Genomic DNA, 20,299 nt, shown 5'->3' on the forward strand with positions numbered 1-20,299 from the left:
AGAACATGTGATCCAGTTTTTTTAAATACACATTGTTGAGAATACTGAATCAAAGCTTTAACAACGGGATTAAAAAAAGTTAGAATCTTACGAAGGCCAGCCTTCAAAAGTGGACACGGTGAACAGAGCCATCATAGCCATGAGGACGTTGTCGAAGTTGAAGTCGCTGTTGTGCCACAGTCGTTTGTGGATGGTTGGCTGGTTCACATCTCCTTCCTTATACAGGATGTAGGTGCCCCTAGGAGAAAATTACATGTTGCCTGGAAGTTTAATACTGAAACTAGGATGATAATCGCAGGTAATTAACTGTGAAGAACCAAGACAAGTAAAACTAACTTGCACTCATCTGAGTTGGACTTGGCTTCATCCGTGCAGCGATAGAACTTTCCCTGTGGAGGACAATTATGCACATTTTTAAACTATTCTATATACAGTATATACAGTATATATATATATATATTATACTATACACTAATCTCTGACTTAATGTGTAATACAGATTTCTTTTCAACCTCAGTGCTGCTGACCTTAAATAGCTGCACCCCTATACAGGCGAACATGAACTGGAGCAGAGTGGTGACAATCATGATGTTACCAATAGTTCTGATGGCCACAAACACGCACTGCACCACGTGCTGTGAGACGGAGACATAAACATGTTTACAGATTGTGGCATCTATACTGATTGTGGTTATTGTTGTTGACAAGCTGCAGGATGACTTTGAGATGAGGCCTCACCTTTAGGCCTTTGGCCCGGTTGATGGCCCGAAGGGGTCGAAGAACACGCAGGACCCTAAGAATCTTCACCACAGAGATGGCCGAGGACCTGAACGGGTGTACAGTCAGTTTAAGAGCAAGATATTCCAGAATAACAAGTTCAAGTTTCACCGCAGGAACTTTTCCAGAAGCCCTTGAACCATTTCAGGAACTCAGGGATTTACTTGCTTTTCAGCCAGAGGAACCAGGAACTAAATTCTTGTTGTGCCATAGCTCCTGGTGCCAAATAAATTGTACTTTTGATGGCCCTGGAGCTACTACACTACTATAGTGGAGTCTGCAGGGCTGACTGTTGCTCATTATTCAAACATAAAACTTGTGACTGCTATATTTTTACAGCTTTATTATAATAAGAAACCACTGGGTGACACTAGAATCAATATAAGGACAAGAGTGGGACATTTCTTGTAATGTTTACTGAAAACAATTAAAGTCATGTTGTCGCTTTACTGACTAATCTAAAAAATAAAAAAAATAAAGAGTTTGTAAATGAGCGGAGTGAATGAAAGAGAGAGCCAGCAGCGATCGAGAGAACAACTATTTTTGTTCCTGGAACTATTTGGTCAAAAATGGCTAATCGTGTCTGTGTTTGTTTATACTCACTGAATGCCAAAGGAGACAAGGGAAACTCCCACCACCAACAGGTCCAGGAGGTTGAAGTAATTCCTACAGAATGCCCCTTTATGTAGAAAGGCTCCATATGTTGTCATCTGAGGAGACGACAGAGGAAGTTAGAGGAGCAAATGACCAAGAAAAAAACACATATATCATCCAACGCACACAAGTCACACACAAATACAGAGTTACACTGCAGAAGACGCAGACACACATACTGTACATTGTGAACATGTTAAATAGGAAAAACATATGCTCACATACATCACTCTCCACCTTTCACACGCGCACACGTCTCCACACTCTTTTAGATCACTCTGATTCAGGGTGGCGAGCTCAGAGCAGTGAAACAGGAGGCTAGCTCTACTGTCGCCACCCCCACAGCCCTTAACTACATGAATGTAGTAGTAAGTCATTCATTTCACAATCTACTATGGGATGAGGCAATAAAACATGCATTTTGTTGCCATGAAGTCAGGGATATCTACTACCTGCAAGAGCTGTAGTTATAGTGATTGGAAAGTAGAAATGGCCTTACTGTCACATTCATGTGGACCGTCATCTTAAAGCACATTCCATTATGTTCTTTAACAGTTCAGAATAAGGGGAAGCAGCTCCCAATTAAAACTTCATATTTCAGCAGGCAGAGAAGAAAAACCAGCCAAAATAACTCTGCTTCAAATAATAAAAGGATTCATTTTCCAAGTGCATGTAAATGTGGAGCCTTGCAGAGAGACAGAGAGAGAGGAGCGCTAACTAGGAGCAATTTGAAGTTAAACAGCGGTGGACTTGAAAGGTTTTTGCCCAAATGGCTGCAGACACAACTCCACATTTCTATGCACTCAGTCAGGGAAAGCAGACTGAACCATGCTCGGCAGGAACATGGTTGGTTTTGCCCCCTCTTTTATGGGTAAACTGAAGAGCAGTCAGTACGAGAGGCATGAAGTCCGCTTCGACTGGAGTTGACTTCGAACACCTCCCTGAAGATGACCTCGAACTCAACTTCAGCCAATGCCTTAACAATGTCTGAACAGCTCACTAAAATGTGTTGCATCGCACAAAGGGTTGCATCATGTGTTAAATATCTGCATCATCAAAATCATTTCAGCGATGACTGCCCGAATGACGTGACACCCATGTGAGTATGTAATGTAATGTAGATGTGATGTTTCCTTCCCCCAACATGAGTTCTTTGATTAGTGTAATTTGAACAAATCTTGTGTTTGTGTAAGTGTATGCAAAGTAACAGCTCCAATATTTGCTTTTTAAAAGAGGTGCCGTGAAGAAAAAAGTAAATAAGAGAAAGGAAACAAACAAGCCAGGTTGTACTGAGTGGCAGGTGACACACAAGGAGAGAATGCAGCAAGGCTCTCGTTGTCATTTAAGGGGTTACCTTCAATATGATCTCAAATGTAAACATACTAGTGAAGACATAATCTGCATAGCCTAGGACCTGGAAGGCAACGAGACGTTTGGAGTGTTATTGGGGTATGGTTAGTCACAGCACGGACAGGGGACACATGGCATTTACCTTCAATACGATCTCAACAGTAAAGATAGCCGTGAAAGCATAGTCAAAGTAACCAAGTATCTGCAAAAAGCAACGTACATGTTTAACAAAGACAGGTCATTGTGCAGCTTTATATAACATATGTAAACAAGATGAATGAAAAAATAAATAAAAACATTTGAAGCTTTTTTTTTTTTTTTAAAGAATTTGATAGAGTAAACATCACACAGTACATTATTACTTTCATTATTCACTGACTAGTTCATAAAGTGCAAGGTGATTTTACTACTCTGTCATTTCTTATGCAATATCATAGTGCAGTTGCACTGAAAATGAAAAACAGAGATCCCTGGCTGACTTTACAGGACTGTACCAGTGCTTTTGCCTGTTTTAGCTTATAAAATATAAATTGCATATTTTTATATTAACATTATTGTCAGCCAAAGTGTACCATACATTCAAACCTTCCAGATAGCAAGGGGCATTCATTTAATTTAGGTATTTCAGAAACTTGACACTAGCTTGACATGAAATACATCACTGTGAAATAATCACTGGCTTTCTTTTGTTTTGTACAGATTGTGTCCTCAATGAGTTAAGGCAGGCAACATTTTTTAAAAGGACACTCTGACATCGGTGATATGTGAGTCACCTTGCAAATATATGCTGTGTTGCTGTTAAAACAATTCCAAGAGACAAACGGCATTGTCAAAAAAAATATGTGAACCTTTTAGATTTAAAAGGTTAAGGTACCTTAACCCCTAAGTCATGAATGTTGGAACAGACCAGCATGAGCAGAGTCACTAGACGTCACCTGGATTTTGGACAGGCTGTATTTTCAAGCATTTATCCCGGCGTCGAGATAGAAACTGGTAATTACATTGTATGTATTGTTTTGGAAAATAAACTGCAATTCACTGAAACATAAGCATGAATGTTTCCTCAAAAGAAAGAAATAAACGTACAAACTCAGGTGGTGAATGCTTTGGAAAATGGTCAGTAGTAATGTAACATATGCAAGTTATAACAAATGGGCTAAAACATGCAAAACCACTAGTGTGGTCAACAAATTATGAAACAGATCTCAAAATGCTAAACTAACAACACTCAGTTTCAAGTTTCATGATGTAACTTGACCCACTTATCTCTGCTACACAGTCTGTTAGAAGCCACAAATACAATCCTGTTGAAGGGTCGTGGACTTACAATATTGCGAGCTGAGAAGTTTCGGATCGGATCCTCAGCAGCGAGTGACACGGAGCTGAGCATGATGAACACCAGGATGAGGTTGGTGAATATGTGGTGGTTGATGAGTTTGTGGCAAAACACACGGAACCTGGAGGACAAAGGAAATACAACACAGCAAGAAGCATCAGTGTGATATGAGGCACTGTGAGTGTGTGTGTCCATGTGTGTGAAGCCTGTGTGAACATGATGTGTGAGTGTTTCGTACGGGTTTGTGGTGCTAAAGATGAAGAAGGCGCTTCCCTCTGGGATAGGAGTGATCTTCTCCTTCTTTATTAGGTCAGAGATGACCGGCCGAGGCCCCGATGGAACTTCTGGATCCTCCTCCTCTGCTGCAGTGTCGTCAATCTCCTCTTCTTCATCCTAACAGACGAGTAGAAAGTTTGAAAAGTGTGTCAGTGTGTATAACTCCTCAGACTATAACGATAAGTTACTGTTAGATTCAGTAAGTCAGGATACCTTGTCATCTTTTTCATCCTCCTTTTTGTCCCTGTAATGAACACAGATATTGTTATGAATGATAGAGTACATATGAGCATATTTATACAGAGAGACATACAGTAGTAGGAGATCCAGCTGTTACCCTTTCTTGTCTCCTTCGTCTGTGTTGAGAGACTCTGCATCTGCCAAGTTGTCCACAGCGATAGCCAAGAAGACATTCAGAAGGATATCTGAGCAAAGTGTTCAGTAAAGGACAGCTCTCTCTGCAAAAGCACTTTACCACTGCTTTGAACACATACAATGATGAATGTACTCATGTATTCGCTGTTTCAGCAGTTTCAAGTGTGTTGTATCAGTGACAGAGGATACAGTTTCCACAGATGAAGAGGATGATGAAGTAAAAGCACACAATCATCCCAGAAGAGGAAGGGCCTCCATACGCCATGATCCCATCGTACATAACAGCGTTCCAGTCTTCTCCGGTCAGGATCTAAAATCGATTATCATATTTATTTTGTGGGAGATGCATCAACAGTAGTGTGACAAGCTTAACGATTATACGGGGCCTGTATATGTTGACGACACTTTTACCCATGCTATGATCCCCCAATCCCTGCTGAGAGTCCACAATAAACCCATGGCAGCTGCTATCAATGGGCAGAGATACAGCAGATGGATATGTACGTTGAAATATGGCTGTATATTTAGACTCTGATTGACGCTGCACGTTGGACGGTTCTGGTCTTCCCGTCATCCATTAATTCCTGATAATGGACACCTCGTCGGGCATTAACCCTTACTTACAGCCCATCGAAAACTGGATTGGTGATAGTGCTATCAATATTCAAGAGTTCAAAAGATCCAATAACGATAAAGTGGCAGATAGCATTTTTTTTTAACATAAACAACAATCTTGGTACAGATCCTATCACGGTCCTGCTCTGTGGTCTTGTAGACTTTTTGTTTAATATACTGTGTTTAAGTTCTAGAGGTTTTGTGTTTTTGTGTTTTCTGTTTCATGTTCCTTGTTTCATTAGAAACAGAGTTTTCTGTGCTTGCACTGTGTGTACCTTATGTGTCCCTGTAGCCCTGTCCAGCATGTCTTCCCTTGTACACCTGTGTTGTGTCTAGCTTCGTCAGCCTGCCTTTGTGTTGCTAGTCCTCGTTGTCTTGTCACTCAATCATTATTTCCTCCTTTATTCCAGTTCCCTGCCCACTCCAGCTGTTCTTCTTGTGATTAGCACCTTGCTTATTTAGTCTGTGTGCTCCCTTTGGTGTCAGTTTGTCTTCGTATTTTGTGTCAAGAAGTTCTGCCTGTTTCTTATATTATATATCCTAAGCGATGCATTTGACAGTGAAAAATCAACTTGTCAGCGCTCTCTGGTGGACAAACTATGTATAGTAATAATAATAGTTATAGTGTATAATAGTGCCTCTATATCTCAATGACCTCAGACCTAGCTTGGCAGTTCTATATAATCAGGTGATATATCAGCCTGACTAATTTATTGGTCTAGCTCTATTTCTCTTCTCTTGGCCTTCGACAGTTTGTAAAACCTCTTACCATAATTCATTCTAAATCTGTTTGTGCAAACAATTGTACAACAGCTGTTTTCATTTTTATCTGCATGTTCAATGTATTTTCCACCAAATGCACCAATGGGCAAATGATGGATGTTCTGCTATTCAGATGGGAGTGACTGTGGTGTACCGTTCTGTCATGATCTGAACAGTAAATACCTGAAACACAGTGAGAAGGGCTTGGGGAAAGTTGTCAAATGTACTCCTCTTGGTCTGGGTCTCGTCAAAGTTGAACTTTCCACCGAACACCTGCATGCCCAGCAGCGAGAAGATGATGATGAAGAGGAAGAGCAGCAGCAGCAGGGAAGCGATGGACTTCATGGAGTTGAGCAGAGATGCCACGAGGTTACTTAAAGACTGCCAGTGACTATAAAGCAGTAGAGAGAAAGAGACAGGTGATTAACTGAACACCCCACACACACACACACACACACACACACACACACACACACACACACACACACACACACACACACACACACACACAGCATGGAAGCAGTCTTACCGTGTCACCTTGAAGATCCTCAGCAGGCGGACGCAGCGGAACACAGAGATACCGAGAGGAGACATGACTTCCAGCTCGACCAGAATGGTTTCAGTGATTCCTCCACACACCACAAAGCAGTCAAAGCGGTTGAACAGTGATACAAAATAGGCCTGTAGCCCGAGACTGTACATCTTCACCAACATTTCACATGTGAACAGTGCTAGCAGCACCTTGTTGGCCACGTCTGTAACCCAGAATATAAAAAAAAACAAATAAATGGAGAGAGAGAAAGAGAGAGAGATAAGGAGTTAAGGGTGACACGTGAGATAGTGTAGGTGGTTATTTTGCTACAGAAGATATGAATGATGCAAAGAATCATTGCTGCTGTTAAACCACTTAGAGATCATAAACCTAGGCTGCACAAATATAACAGCTGCACACACAAACATTGCATTTTAATAAATAAAATATAGATAACACAAAAAATATAACATCTTCACTAATAATTTATTTGTATAGATTTCTATTCAAATAATTGAGAAAATAGTTAAAATGTTAAAAAACAAATCCCATCATCATGACTTGCAATATCAAGAAATCCTTTAATATTTTGGTTCTCTTTGGCTCATGGTTGAAATCTCCACCTACTTTCATTGAAATGTAAGATATCGCACTAACTAAACAAAATAGACAAATGAGGTAATACAAAAAATGAATCAAAAGGTTTTCTTTCTTACTTTCTTTCTTTTAAATAAGACTTTGATGTGTACTGTAGTGCTGTTCATACCCTGTACTTGTGTGAGCCACATTGGCTGGTTGTAATGCTCTGATGATATGGTGAGCGTGTTGAGGAACACCAGGATGATGACCAGCCAATAGAAAGGCACCGATTTGACAGCCAACCGGCACTTCCTGCGGCAGAACCTGTTCCAACGGCGCCAGCGCCGACTGCAGGAGCAGAAAGCAATGTCAGTATGACATATAACGCTGATGTCTGTGTGTGTGTGTGTGTGTGTGTGTGTGTGTGTGTGTGTGTGTGTGACTCACTTTGCAAATTAATTGATTTAGAAGAACACAGAATCTGGTCACATAGATTACAGTGTCTAAACACTAAAATAAATCACCTTAGTTTAAGGTAAACACTACATTTGTTTCTATTAATAAGAATAATGCAGAGGAGTGAGGGGAAGGAGTCCCAGGGGAACTGCATCAATATATTTTTTGCAAGTCATACTGTAAAGTAAATGAGCTGAAAAATACTGCGTAAGACTATTTTATAAAAATACCTTATGGTACATGCTGACTTTCTAAAAGCTGTTGATTTATCATCTGCAGTAAAGTCTCATTAAAATACAGTAAAATGAAAGCCAAGCACTTACAAATAAACATTTGTATAATCTAATGCTGGGCACAGACCCCTATGGTAACAGCTGTACTGTATACACCATGCAGAGACACAGACCCATAAAGATACTGACCTGAACTTTGACTTTGAAATTTTTTGACTGAAAGAAAGAAGAATTTGTCAAAGTTTACAAATGCAGGTTGTAGCAAAGGTTTGATAGGAGCAATGGAGTGGTAGGGAGAGGTCCATTGATAACAACATTAAAGTGTCCAACCGCAAAAGTCAGCAGCATTACAGGGTAGGAAGGCAACATAAACATGCAAGTGAGTTGCTTTAACCATTTGACCGTTTAAAAAGAAATTGGAAATCAAAAAGTAAAGAGAGTAGCACAGAGGATCGAGAACCTGTAAAATGCTTTTTTAAATCTCTGTACCAACACTCACACCAGAAGGGACAGCAAGCTGATGTATCGAAATTCAAAGTAAAAACTGTGATCTTGTTTTTGAACAGGTTGGTTGTGTAAAGTTCTCACCACAGAGGTCCGCAGCATGGTGTCTTCTCTTCTTCCCCGTTTTGATTCTCAGTGTTCACAGATTCTGTTTCGCTGGGTGGAACGCTCGCTGCAGCAGCAAATAAAGCAGACATTTACAAAAGAATACTCATATGTGCTTCACAGTGGCACAATATTCTACACCCTTAGATAGACTGGAGTGCAGTACATCCCAGAGGGAAGCAGTGTCTAAAGAAATAAAATGGAGACTGCCTTTATCACATCAGACTATTCTGACAGGCATTTCTTCAGAAGGAAGTAAAAAAGATACATTAAAGGAAAAAAACTTAACAAATCAGCAAAGATTTACAAAAAGTTACACTCCAAAAACTAAGTGCATCACAATATTTTGATAGTGATTTAAAAAAAGGAAGTGACAAAATGATTATATTTTTCATCTCTAAAGCTACGTTGCAGCTACAAAACTTTCAACCTTATAGAAAGGAAAGAGCTAAGCGCTGTGACTGTGCATCACTGTCATCATTAGTATCATTTACCAAGTGCTGAAAGGGAGCTGACATGGGACAGGCGAGTGGACAGCTGCTCTACGAGGGCTGACTGATGCAGACAATGAAGGAGCAGAGGGAAGAGGGGAGCAGGCCGAGGAGGACAGAGCTCTTAAAGCTGTCTCTGAAATACTACACTCAAAGTACTGCCAGCGCTGCGGAAAGACTGTCTGCGCAGACAGATGATGATTAACTGTGCGAAACGTCTCAGTGCTTTAACTCGTATGAGGGAGCGTGGTGTGTGCTGCTTAGCTTATGTAGACGTGTTGGCTTTGATTCCTGAGTGGTCGGACAGCTCTCAGCTCTGAAAATAGTGCTGACTGCTGGAGTAGTGATCTGGGTTTAGCCCTGTTTCCTATATATTCATACTGAGCCGCTGCTTTTAAAATGGGACATGGAAAGGAATCAGGGCGTGCCTGCTATCAAACATAGCTGTATTTCTATTTCATATTAGACTTGTTTCATGAGTAAAAGATAGGCTTTTTTAATTTAGAACCAGTAGACCTTTAAAGAAGAACAAAACTGGGAGGAAAAAAGGAGAGAGCAAAAACTGAAAAAGGCTGTGATGCTCGGACACGACGGGTTTAACACAATAGTAAAGCACAAAGTGATGAGGTATTACATTAGGCTGCACATCAACACACAAACGCACACACTCTTACTCAGCTGTCACTCAGGATGCTTCAAATGGCATTTTAAGGCCGCTGCTGCTTACCACCTAGTTTTAAGTCCTGATATGTTCACCAATAATGCAGTTGAGTATTTGGGAAAATCAATGATTCTTCACTGATATATGGAAGTAAAGTTTAAATGGTTATTGTGTGTGTTTTTTTTGCTCACAAGATGAAACTCAAGCAAGCAGCATGTTGATTAAAAACAACAAATGACATTTTAGGTTCATGGTTGTCTTGCAATTGTTTATGATATTTAGCATATTCTAATATGTTTAGGTTATTTAAGTTTCCTTTCCTTCTGCACTCTATTATAATGTTGTGGTGAATGTTTGAATGTCTTGTCTGTCAGCTCACCGAGGCAACTTCCTAACAACAGTTTTTGGAAATGGCAATAAAGTCAACTTTGTAAGGTCTAATCTAATCAGGTCTAATCTGATTTTGACCTAATTATTGACACATTTTTCTGTATCAGATTAATTTGAGCATCAAACACATACACACTCACGCACACATTCACAAGAGCAAGAGAACACTGGAGGGAAACCACAGGATTTACCATGAGTGTCGGACGACTGGCTGAACCACCCAAACCTTCCTTTCTTCTTCTCAGTAAGGTCAGCCAGAGTCACCCCTTCATGTGTAATGCATGCAAGCCCATGCATTCAGACACAACAGCACAGCAGAGGGACATGGGGGGCGAGAATGGGCTGCTATCAAAATGGGTCAGAGCAGACAAGCACCACAGGACAACAACAGTATTCAAAATATCAATATCCAACAATGACAAGAGCAGCAGGAGTCACAGGGGCTGCAGACACTGAGGAGGGCAGAAGAACAACACGGAGAGCTGTTAGTCACTGGAAGCGCCTGCAGGTGACGAGGCCCTTTGCTAACATGTTACAGTGCAACTTATAGCATTCACATGTTAACGTGTTAGCAGGGGCTCATTTATCGTCGACAGACACCAAAAGCCAGGATGGATGTTGAAGAAAAGCTGTATGGACCTGCCTCCTCATCACACAGAACCTCCACAGCTTTAACTTGGAGCCTAAACATCTAACTTTATACATGAGGTATGACTAGAGGAAAAGACAGGTGGGAGAGGCGACAGTAAATGGACAGAGTACATTCAAAATGACGGAAGATCGTAATGAGCAGACAGAGTGTATAAAAATAAAGACTCAAACTATAAGGTGAATCAGTCACAGTTTCTCTATTTCTGCATCATGTCTGCTGCTTATATAAAGAGGATTTGGATTAAGAGTTTTTCTACTGCTCAAGTAATATATTTTTCCCCCTTTTACCCTTCTCAGATAAACTCTAGTGGTACTCATGGCGTGCTCCACTTCCATCAGTGACATGGATCGAGCGTGAAGATTGTTGATTGTTTTCAACAGTATGATGGGATAATACATATTTCTCCTCCTGAGAGAAATTAATATTATTCTTTTTTTCTTTTAGCTAATCCACTTTGTTCCCTTTTTCTTTACAAAACACCCACACTATAGATTTCTTGAGGACCAACTCTTGCATTTCCTGCTTATATAAAAATACTCTGAGTTATAGTTCAAAACCCTCTCAAGCCACCAATAATACACATTGCTGGAGATTGTCTTGATGTGGCAGTAACAGATTCGATCAGTTTGCTGTATTGAAGGGATCTTGTGATGCCAGCGCAGCATTACTCTGGGAGAAATGGGAGAAGGTGCTTACGGTTGCGCTTGGTCCCCTCATCTGCCTCATCCTCATTGTCGGGGTCGATGTCTTCGGCTTGAGTGATCCAATCCAAGTAACCTTTCAGATCCTCCTCCAGCTGCTGCTTCTCACGCAGCTTCTGGAAGTCTCCACGGGCTTTAGCCTTCTCTCTCTCCTTGGAGAACTCTCTGGGTTTGCAGAGGCACACATAGACAAAAAATGCAAACACATACAAACACACAGGAGTGCATAAATGACCTAAAACACACAGAAAAACTTAATTTCACAGCAAACAAGAAAAAGGTTGTTTTTTTTCACACAAAATGGAATTAAACAAGTCTTCCTTCCTATATTAAATAATCTCTAACAATCTGAACATTTCCACTACACTGCATAAATACATTCTACATATTGACATACTTCAATCATAACCGTTCAATGCCTTGTGTGTTTTGTGAACCCTAGCCACTGGAGGGAGATGTACACCTTTGAAAGACAGACACAGCACTATATTTAGAGCCCGACAGTACAGTAGCGCATCCTTCAGGCGAGCGTCTTATTCATACAGAAAAGGCAATTTAGGTGGACAGATGGTTTCAAGAGGCACGAAACATTTGCACAGCATCTAAACTCATATATTTTATAGAACAACAACTGTGGAAAATACAGTATGGAGGGTCAGAAGATGGTACATAAATATATTCAGTGCACGGTGGGATGTTGTCTTTACTGAAAGAAATACGTATTTAAGCTGTGATAATGAAAAAGCCAAAAACAAAGAGACTTCATGGTAAGAGGGTAGCAAAGCAGCATTTGTAAAACTGCATTTAGAAAATTGATGCAAGTAATAAACTGTGCCAATCTACAGCAGCCAACAGGACTGCAGGAGTGTCTGAGTTGATGATTCTGCTAACCTTGTTGGCTTTTTAAAAAACATCTGGCTTTGCTGGCTGGTCAACCATCCAGAGTTAATTCAACTGTAATACCCCACCCCCCACTCCACAGAGCTGGGAAAGCAAACTGGGGTTTGAGAGAGCTTAGTAGCGCAGAGGGAGTGAAGGCCGAGGAATAAGATTAATTTCCTTCTCAGGAGGTTGGGTGGGTTGAGGATGGGGGGGATGAGGAGGAGGAGGAAACGCTCACTTTGCAGTTGCTACGGAAAGAACGTGATAGTTTGACGCCAATGTCTGAGAAAGAATATTCATATATCTTGTGGTCCTAACACAGAATAGCCAATCATGGGTTTAATAGCTCAATATTTTTGTATAAAGATTCTCAGGATCTTACTTCTCAAGACTGCAGCATAGTTTATACTAATTTATAGGCTAACACTACATAATAAGCAAATAACAAACCACTACATACATGCTTTGCACACTGCAAACAAAAACCACTGCACAAGTTTCCTCTTACCCACTTAGCACACCTAACACAAGGTTTAACACAAAAAAGGATCCCAGTATGATCAGGCTAACAAAGTAAATCCAAGGTGTTTCCCATCCGATGGCGTCATTGACCTATGGGAGCCAAAAGTAGCCGTTTAACAGACAGAAACACAAATAAGAACAGAGAACCTGCTGCCTGAAATCAAGCAGAAGGTCTCTGTCTGCAAAGAGAGGAAGATGCTTACCCGCTCAACACACCCAAAACCAGGTTAAGAACGAAAAAGGAGCCGAAGATCACAAGACTGACAAAGTACACCCATGGAAGCTCAAGGCCCATAGCATCATTCATCTGGAGGAACAAGCATCACCACAGAGGAAGGAGTGGAGGGGTAAGAGAGGGACAAAAAAGAGTGAAACAAACTGTTAAATGTAGAAACAGTCAGAAAAGAACAGAAGAAAAGATAGTCAAAAGTAGCTTTTTCTTCAGATGAAGAAAAATAGAGATCTTGCAGGAAAAGTACCAGGATAGCATCTTATTGTTGTTGTGAGTTGTTGAATGCATCCAATCATTTAGTCAATCAATCATATCAGAGCGATAAGAGCTGCCTCAGGAAGTTATCAGCAGCTCCATCTTCAGAATGTCAGTCACATTATTGTTGTGTCTGATCTGAGTCGACGTTTAAGCTGAAGGCGTGTGACAGTCACAGGATATTGAACTGGGAGAGCAGAGACTCACCCAGTATAGCACGTCCGTCCAGCCCTCCATGGTGATACACTGAAACACTGTCAGCATGGCAAACAGGAAGTTGTCAAAGTTGGTGATGCCACCGTTGGGACCATGCCAGCCTTCCCTGCACTCACTGCCATTGATGGGGCATTGGCGCCCATGCCCTGAGATCGCACATGGAGCTGGTTCTTCTTCTGCTATCACATCTGAAGAAAGAGAGGATACAACTAGGATTGTAATCATATATGTATTATATATTATATATATAATAATATTATATATTATAATATGTTAAAAATATTAGATTATTTCAAACAGTGGTCACAAACCAAAGCCCCCTCAGACAGTTTCATGAGGCCCTGACCATGTTTACGATGTATTGTTACCAGAGATGGGGACTCGAGTTTGAGACTCGTCCTCAAAAGACTTCAGACTCGACTTGGACTCAAGATGCGGGACTTTATTTTTAGGAAATGTCTGATGAGCCGAATGTTATTCCCTTCCCTGCGTAACCTACAACCAACCTACGTAACACGTAATACGTAACGTATCTGCTGTGGACGGCTACACGTGAGAGAGTACAACAAATGTGTCGACCGCAGCGGCAGCTGCTGTGCCATTCATCAGAAGCTTTGGCTTTAAAAACTTCAGACAAGGCCCAAACAAAAGTAACATTGAATGCAAAATATGTGGTATCATGATAAAGGATTCTGGCTCTACCACATCTTATTGTATTAGGCACCTAAAAACGTATTCTGATAGGTTAACAAACATGTTTAGCTCAGCATTGGCCATCTAACGTTAGCTTGCTTTAGCTACGACCTACGGGAGGTTAACCCTGACTGTCATTCGCTAGATGTTATGAAAAGATGAATGAGCATTTGTTTGTTTGCCAAACTTAGATAGTAGATAGAGACTTGAGACTTGACTTGGACTCTAGCTCAGAGGCATGTGAGCATCTCTGATTGTTACATCTGGCCTTCAAATAATTTTTTTTACTTTTTCTCATTTTAATTATAGTAATTGTAGTATAGTAATTATAATCTTTTAACTTTCTAGCAAGACTGCAAAATTAGCCGAATTAACACTTGCTTTGACCAACAGCACCTTACACTTTCTAAAGGGACAAGGACAAATAGTTTTAAGAGTGGTGGATTGTTTTCCGCCATGAAGGGTAACATGACTGCCTCCCTTCTCATCTGGAGTGGGAGGAGAAAGCTGCAGTTCTCCAGGAAAACATTCTCACTTGGCATTACTCATTACTAATGAACATACAGAGCAGCATGATGTACAAGGGGAGGGAGGGAAAAACAAACACTGTGTTTTAACAGGCCCTCTCGGACGAAACAACCTGGCCAGTGCATCCACCAGGTAATGAAGAGATTTGCAATGTCATTGTTTAAATGTCATCACCCGCATGAGACATCCACATAGACATTGTAAAAAAAAGAATTAAGGTAAAGTAACACAGCAAAATGTAACAGTGTTAGACTGTGCATATGTCTGTCTATACTGTAGATAGTGTGTCCTTGTTGTCATAGTGTTGCAACTAGAAAAACACTGATCATGTTTTATTCCCCATTTGAGACAAAGTGATTTAAATAAATTTAGGAAAAAGCATGCCTGTGACTTTCTATGCTTCAGTTTGTGCAATATGGCATAAGCTATTATGTCAACCTGACTTGATGAATTGTGTAAAGAATCCTTTATACACCTTTTAGCAGGGCCCATATGCTATCAGATTAAACATTAGGTTTCACCTTCATAATGGAGAAATGCATGTTGATGTTTGTTGAAAGTCAGTGTAGGTCAGGCTACGTTTAACATAAAAGTATTGCTTGTTACAGTATTCAAAATACTAGATGTGTAGACTAGAAAGTTGACTTAATTGTATATGTACAACAGATAATCAAGAGGGCATACCTGAGCCAGGAATATAGCAGGTTGCGTGCATTTTACCGATGAAAAGCTCCAGGCCGATAATCGCATAGATGATGATGACAAATAAGACCAGGAGGGCAATGTGAAGGAGAGGTACCATGGCTTTAATGATGGAGTTCAACACCACCTGTAAACCTAAGCAAGGAGGAAAATAAACATTATATGAAGCTTGGCTGTACTTTGAATGCACAGTAAGAAACACAGCTGCAAACATCAGTTGGTACCAGTTTCCATCCCTGTCCTTTTTGAGACGAAATAACTCTTGTGTCTTTAGTAAGTCATGATGGTTCACATTATGACGGGCTAATGACCTAAATATAAAACTATAAGACATACATTTATAATATTTTGTTTTTCAACATGCGATCTGAGCATACAGAATGTTTGCAGTGTGGGATGATTATATTGTAGACGACTGTATGTTTCCCCCAAAGTAAGAAGTGTGTTTTCTTTTTTACAAATTTGATACCAGTTTCACCATGACCATGGGCACTTCCCTAGGGAGATGTTCCAGACACGTCCAGCTGGGAGGAGGCCTTGGGGGAGACCTAGTCTTTATCGACGACGTTACATTTCCGGGATTTCTCCGGTGCCACTGGAAAGTCCGCCAGATGTCCCTCATTTTGACTGGATGTCCGGTACCTTCCGCTTTCTTTGTGTTAGAATTTTAAACTCCAGTGGATTTCTGAGGACTATGGTTAACTGCTCCTCAGATCTCTGCAGGGTAAATCCAGACAGCTAGCTAGGCTATCTGTCCAATCTGAGTTTTCTGTTGCACGACTAAAACAACTTTTGAACGTACACATGTTCCCCCAAAACAAGTTCCTTCCCGAGGCTATTTTTCAGAGGCGCCGTTGCTCCGTCCAACACTAGGTGCCGCCCAAGCCGATTGTGATTGGTTTAAAGAAATGACAATAAACCAGAGCATGTTTTTCTCCCATCCCGGAATGTTGTGTGGACTAGCCAGACTCTCCTCGCTATGGAGGAATGCAAGACTATGGGAGACCCAGGATGAGGTGAAGAGATTAATTCTCCACCCTGACATGGGAACGCCTCGGGATCCCCCATTCAGAGCTGGTTAATGTGGCTAGGGAAAGGGAAGTTTGGGGTCCCCTGCAAGAGCTGCTGCCCCCGCGACCCGACCCCAGATAAGTGGATACAGATGGATGGATGGATGGATGATACCAGTTTCAGTATATTATACATTTCAGTTCATCTAGAACAACATATAGTTCATAAATGTGTCATAAGTGTTTACTTGTTTTATAACAGAGCTCATGCCTCTAGGGTGCTGATGTATATGTTGAATATATGTTTTTGAAAAACAGTCCTCAGGGATGATACATAGACCATCTGGACTTGTGATGTTCAACCTACAATTTACTGGAACTCATAAGGGTTAAGATAATTATACAATGTATACAGAAAATATGTGGTAAATCATATATCTTATCTTATGTATTTGGTTACACAGGGTAAACATGGTGTTTGTATATGGAGCTCAGTACTTACTGGGTACTCCTGAGACCAGCCGCAGGGGTCGCAGCACACGGAAGGCTCGAAGGGCTTTAACATCGAATCCACCTGGTTTTCCTCCATGTCCTTGCATTGACGGATGGATACCTTCTCCTTCTGCTTCGCTTTCTACCTTCTCTTCTTTGGTCAAAAGCTCCAAGACAACACTGAAGAGTCTATCAGAGAGCAAAGACAGAACCCCACACTATTAGTCTGCTGAGGAAAACGTTCTGTATAACATACAACAACGTGTTTGCATCTGAGCTGAGTTAGCAGAGCTGAAATGATTAGTCAATTATTCAATTAGTCGATCGGCAGAAAATTAAGTAATTTGATTAATTGTTTTAGTCCATTTTCAAGAAAGGCGATGCTGAACAAACACTTTGCAGATGTCACCTTTGGCTCTGGAAAATTATGCTAGGCATTGTTTTTTATAGAAAGAACGACAATCATATTATCAACAAAATAAGCTGAAAAATACGCAGAATAGTCAATATAAAAAATTGTTCCAATCCATTTCCTTTACAGAGAAGTTTTCCCAAGCAATATAGGCTACTAGATGTGTGCTTTTTGAGGGGTCGTATCAGACGACCCGTTTGATGGAAAAATAGCTTCGATTTTCGATGGGAATAGGTTGTTCTGCTTTCAGAGAGGCTTTAATAGAATTCATGATACATCCTGCATTATAAAATCATCATGAGTCGTGTATTAGTTAAGCATTACAAATAAGATTTGTACCGGTATTATACACATATAATCTAATATTAAAACATATAAACAGGTTCAAAGACCAAGCACTGAACATAACCCATAGAATGAATGCACTGTTTCATCAAGCATCACATCTTATATAGTTTTCCATCATAAATTATTCACAAGTAAATGTTCTCTTTGTACTTATTTTGCACTTACTTAATTCTGTTAAGTACATTTAACAGTACATTTAACAGTGACTGCAATGTCCCGATTCAAATAATCTTTTTATTAATGCCCTTGACTGGATACAAGCTCTGTCACAAAGCCTTCTGACATGTTGCCCTTTAAACTCTTTCCTGGCTGAGAGCATTTTTATTTGACTGTTGTTGATCCCTCAAAGCATGAGCTGTAAAACTATAATGTAGCATGTGCCAACGTCTACTTTACAGCCACCCACAAACCATATTGATATCACCAGGATACAGTTGGATTAAAAGAGTACTACACATATTAAATGCAATGCACCATTAATGTTAATATGTTACATAAAAACTGGTTAGTAAACATTGTAGTGGTAGCTTCCACATATTCATAGTATTTGTACTTTTGCCAGGGGCGATGCTGAGAGTGCAGTACAGCAGCATCTCATCCCCTTTGTCTCAATGCCCAGTTACAGTGTACAAACAGCAGATAAATGTACAAGAGCTGTTTCCTTACTGTGGTCAAAAAGTGAAATCAGCAGTGAACAAATCCCTCACCATGAAAAAGGACACTTCATTACAGTCAGTTAGACGTTCCTCGCCTAGCCAAGAGGGGAAATCATCTCGACACATCATCACATTAAAGCTGTGGACTGTGAGCAGTGAATGAAGCTGCCGATAGGAAGGAGTTCTGAGGGCCTATAAGCACAGTCTGCTCAGACTTATGTTATACTGAGTCACAGCTGTAAGACTGACCGCCTGCCACTAGGGTTTCATTACTCATTCAGTCATGTTCAAAAGAAAACATATAAACACATTTTTCACTGCATATACAGTACCTGAAGAGAACCGCTTTCATAAAAGTGATACATCAGGTTTCTTCAGGTCAACCTGCATAACTTAAATGTGTCTCCTCGATATTTAAGGAGTCATACAAGTGGTTTTAACTGTTTTAGTCTATTAACTGCAAATCACTTTACAAAACTGTTGTAAACCATGCTACTGTGTGAATGTTTTTTTCTCCTGCTGGTTTCAATATATACTGTATCTGTATGAAAGTCGATTGCTAATTGATTTTTACAGTGTGAAGGAAAAAATGGAAACAATTGCTGCATGGAAAATTGTACATCCCAATATATAAAACTGTATAACATGCATTTAAAAATGATCAACACTTGGTTAATATAAATCCAGTATTCACTGTCTTTATGTTTTGGTCTCTTTAGCTGCTAAATGCTCCACTACATATGTTCACCAGCTAGTTGCCAACTAAGAGCTGGGGAAACTGCAGATTAGGGTGATAATTCTAGTTGTCATTAAATCTATTGCTACTGTTATATAAAAATATTAATATAATAATTAATATAAATTTAAGAGCTTAAACACACTGGCATGATCATTTAAGGAAAAATTCTGATCTCATCATTACTCACCTCTACTACTGTACCCTCAACATTGAATATGTCTCTTTTTTTGATAAATAAATAAATAAATAAATGTTCTTTTACTGTTACCTTTATCTTTGTTGCAAAGCTAATTTACATTTCTGAAACCCACGTCCTTTTACAGTAATACAATTATGTTTTTAACAAATCTCCCCCCCACCACTTGTTTTTGACTTTTGATTTTTACGGTAACATTATACCCTACAATCCTAAGATATTTTTCTTGCATTTCAACACTTTTCTCTCTGTGAGGAGCAGTATTGAATAAAGAAATACATTAAAGCACGGCTGAATCTTCAAGCGCCTACAACCTTTTGTTAACCTCTGTTGAACCTCCTCTATAAATACAAAGACACACAAACATATTGAAGTGTGCTGTGAAGTAGGCTGAACCTTGACCTTTCGACATGAATTTATATAGCCGTTTTAGAGCCATATTGACCTATCTATATATTGATACTGGCAGTATTATTTCGGTGGGTCATTTCAGTGATTTAGCAGTAACAGCCACTCTCCATAACAGGAGCAGCCGTCTTTGCATTTGACTGCATGGCAGATCAACCCTGCATGCTGCAAACAGACAGAGATCTGACCCAGCTACCCACTGGACTGTGTGTATGAGAGGAGAGAAAGAGGGAGGAGAGAGAGGAAGGAAGATAGAGGAGAAAAAAGAGAAGCTGCTATAAGGATGAAGATAACACGAGGAGAGTGTGCAGGAGATAGGAATGAGGGCAGAGTGAGGTGGGGAAGTATAAAGCTTAACGTACAGGATCAAAATGGAAGGGGAAGTAAAAGAAAGAGCTGCACAGACAAAAGCAGAGCAGTATGGAAGAGTGTGAGCGAAAGACAGTGAGAGGACAGGGAAAAATGGGAGGAGTGTTGGAGAAGAGATGAAGTATGGAGAGATGGTGACTCACGCCAGTGGTGGTAAAGCTCTGATTTATTCTCTCTGTCTTTTCTGGGT

General features: G+C 40.3%; 1 protein-coding gene across 1 annotated transcript in view; it reads right to left on the reverse strand.

Moving 5' to 3' along the window:
- cacna1da (calcium channel, voltage-dependent, L type, alpha 1D subunit, a) overlaps nt 1–20,299 on the reverse strand; it is a 54,476-nt gene that overhangs the window by 17,480 nt on the left and 16,697 nt on the right. Inside the window, 22 exon segments of the mRNA XM_078247453.1 lie at nt 92–238; nt 337–389; nt 528–635; nt 739–826; nt 1,381–1,487; nt 2,924–2,983; nt 4,109–4,238; nt 4,356–4,510; nt 4,607–4,637; nt 4,707–4,818; nt 4,958–5,078; nt 6,329–6,536; nt 6,675–6,900; nt 7,444–7,604; nt 8,135–8,161; nt 8,534–8,621; nt 10,288–10,362; nt 11,445–11,614; nt 13,057–13,160; nt 13,548–13,744; nt 15,462–15,614; nt 16,992–17,170. Coding sequence (XP_078103579.1) covers nt 92–238; nt 337–389; nt 528–635; nt 739–826; nt 1,381–1,487; nt 2,924–2,983; nt 4,109–4,238; nt 4,356–4,510; nt 4,607–4,637; nt 4,707–4,818; nt 4,958–5,078; nt 6,329–6,536; nt 6,675–6,900; nt 7,444–7,604; nt 8,135–8,161; nt 8,534–8,621; nt 10,288–10,362; nt 11,445–11,614; nt 13,057–13,160; nt 13,548–13,744; nt 15,462–15,614; nt 16,992–17,170 — 2,700 coding nt within the window.

The sequence above is a fragment of the Sander vitreus genome, chromosome 4 (assembly GCF_031162955.1).
Source record: "Sander vitreus isolate 19-12246 chromosome 4, sanVit1, whole genome shotgun sequence".
Lineage (NCBI taxonomy): Eukaryota > Metazoa > Chordata > Actinopteri > Perciformes > Percidae > Sander > Sander vitreus.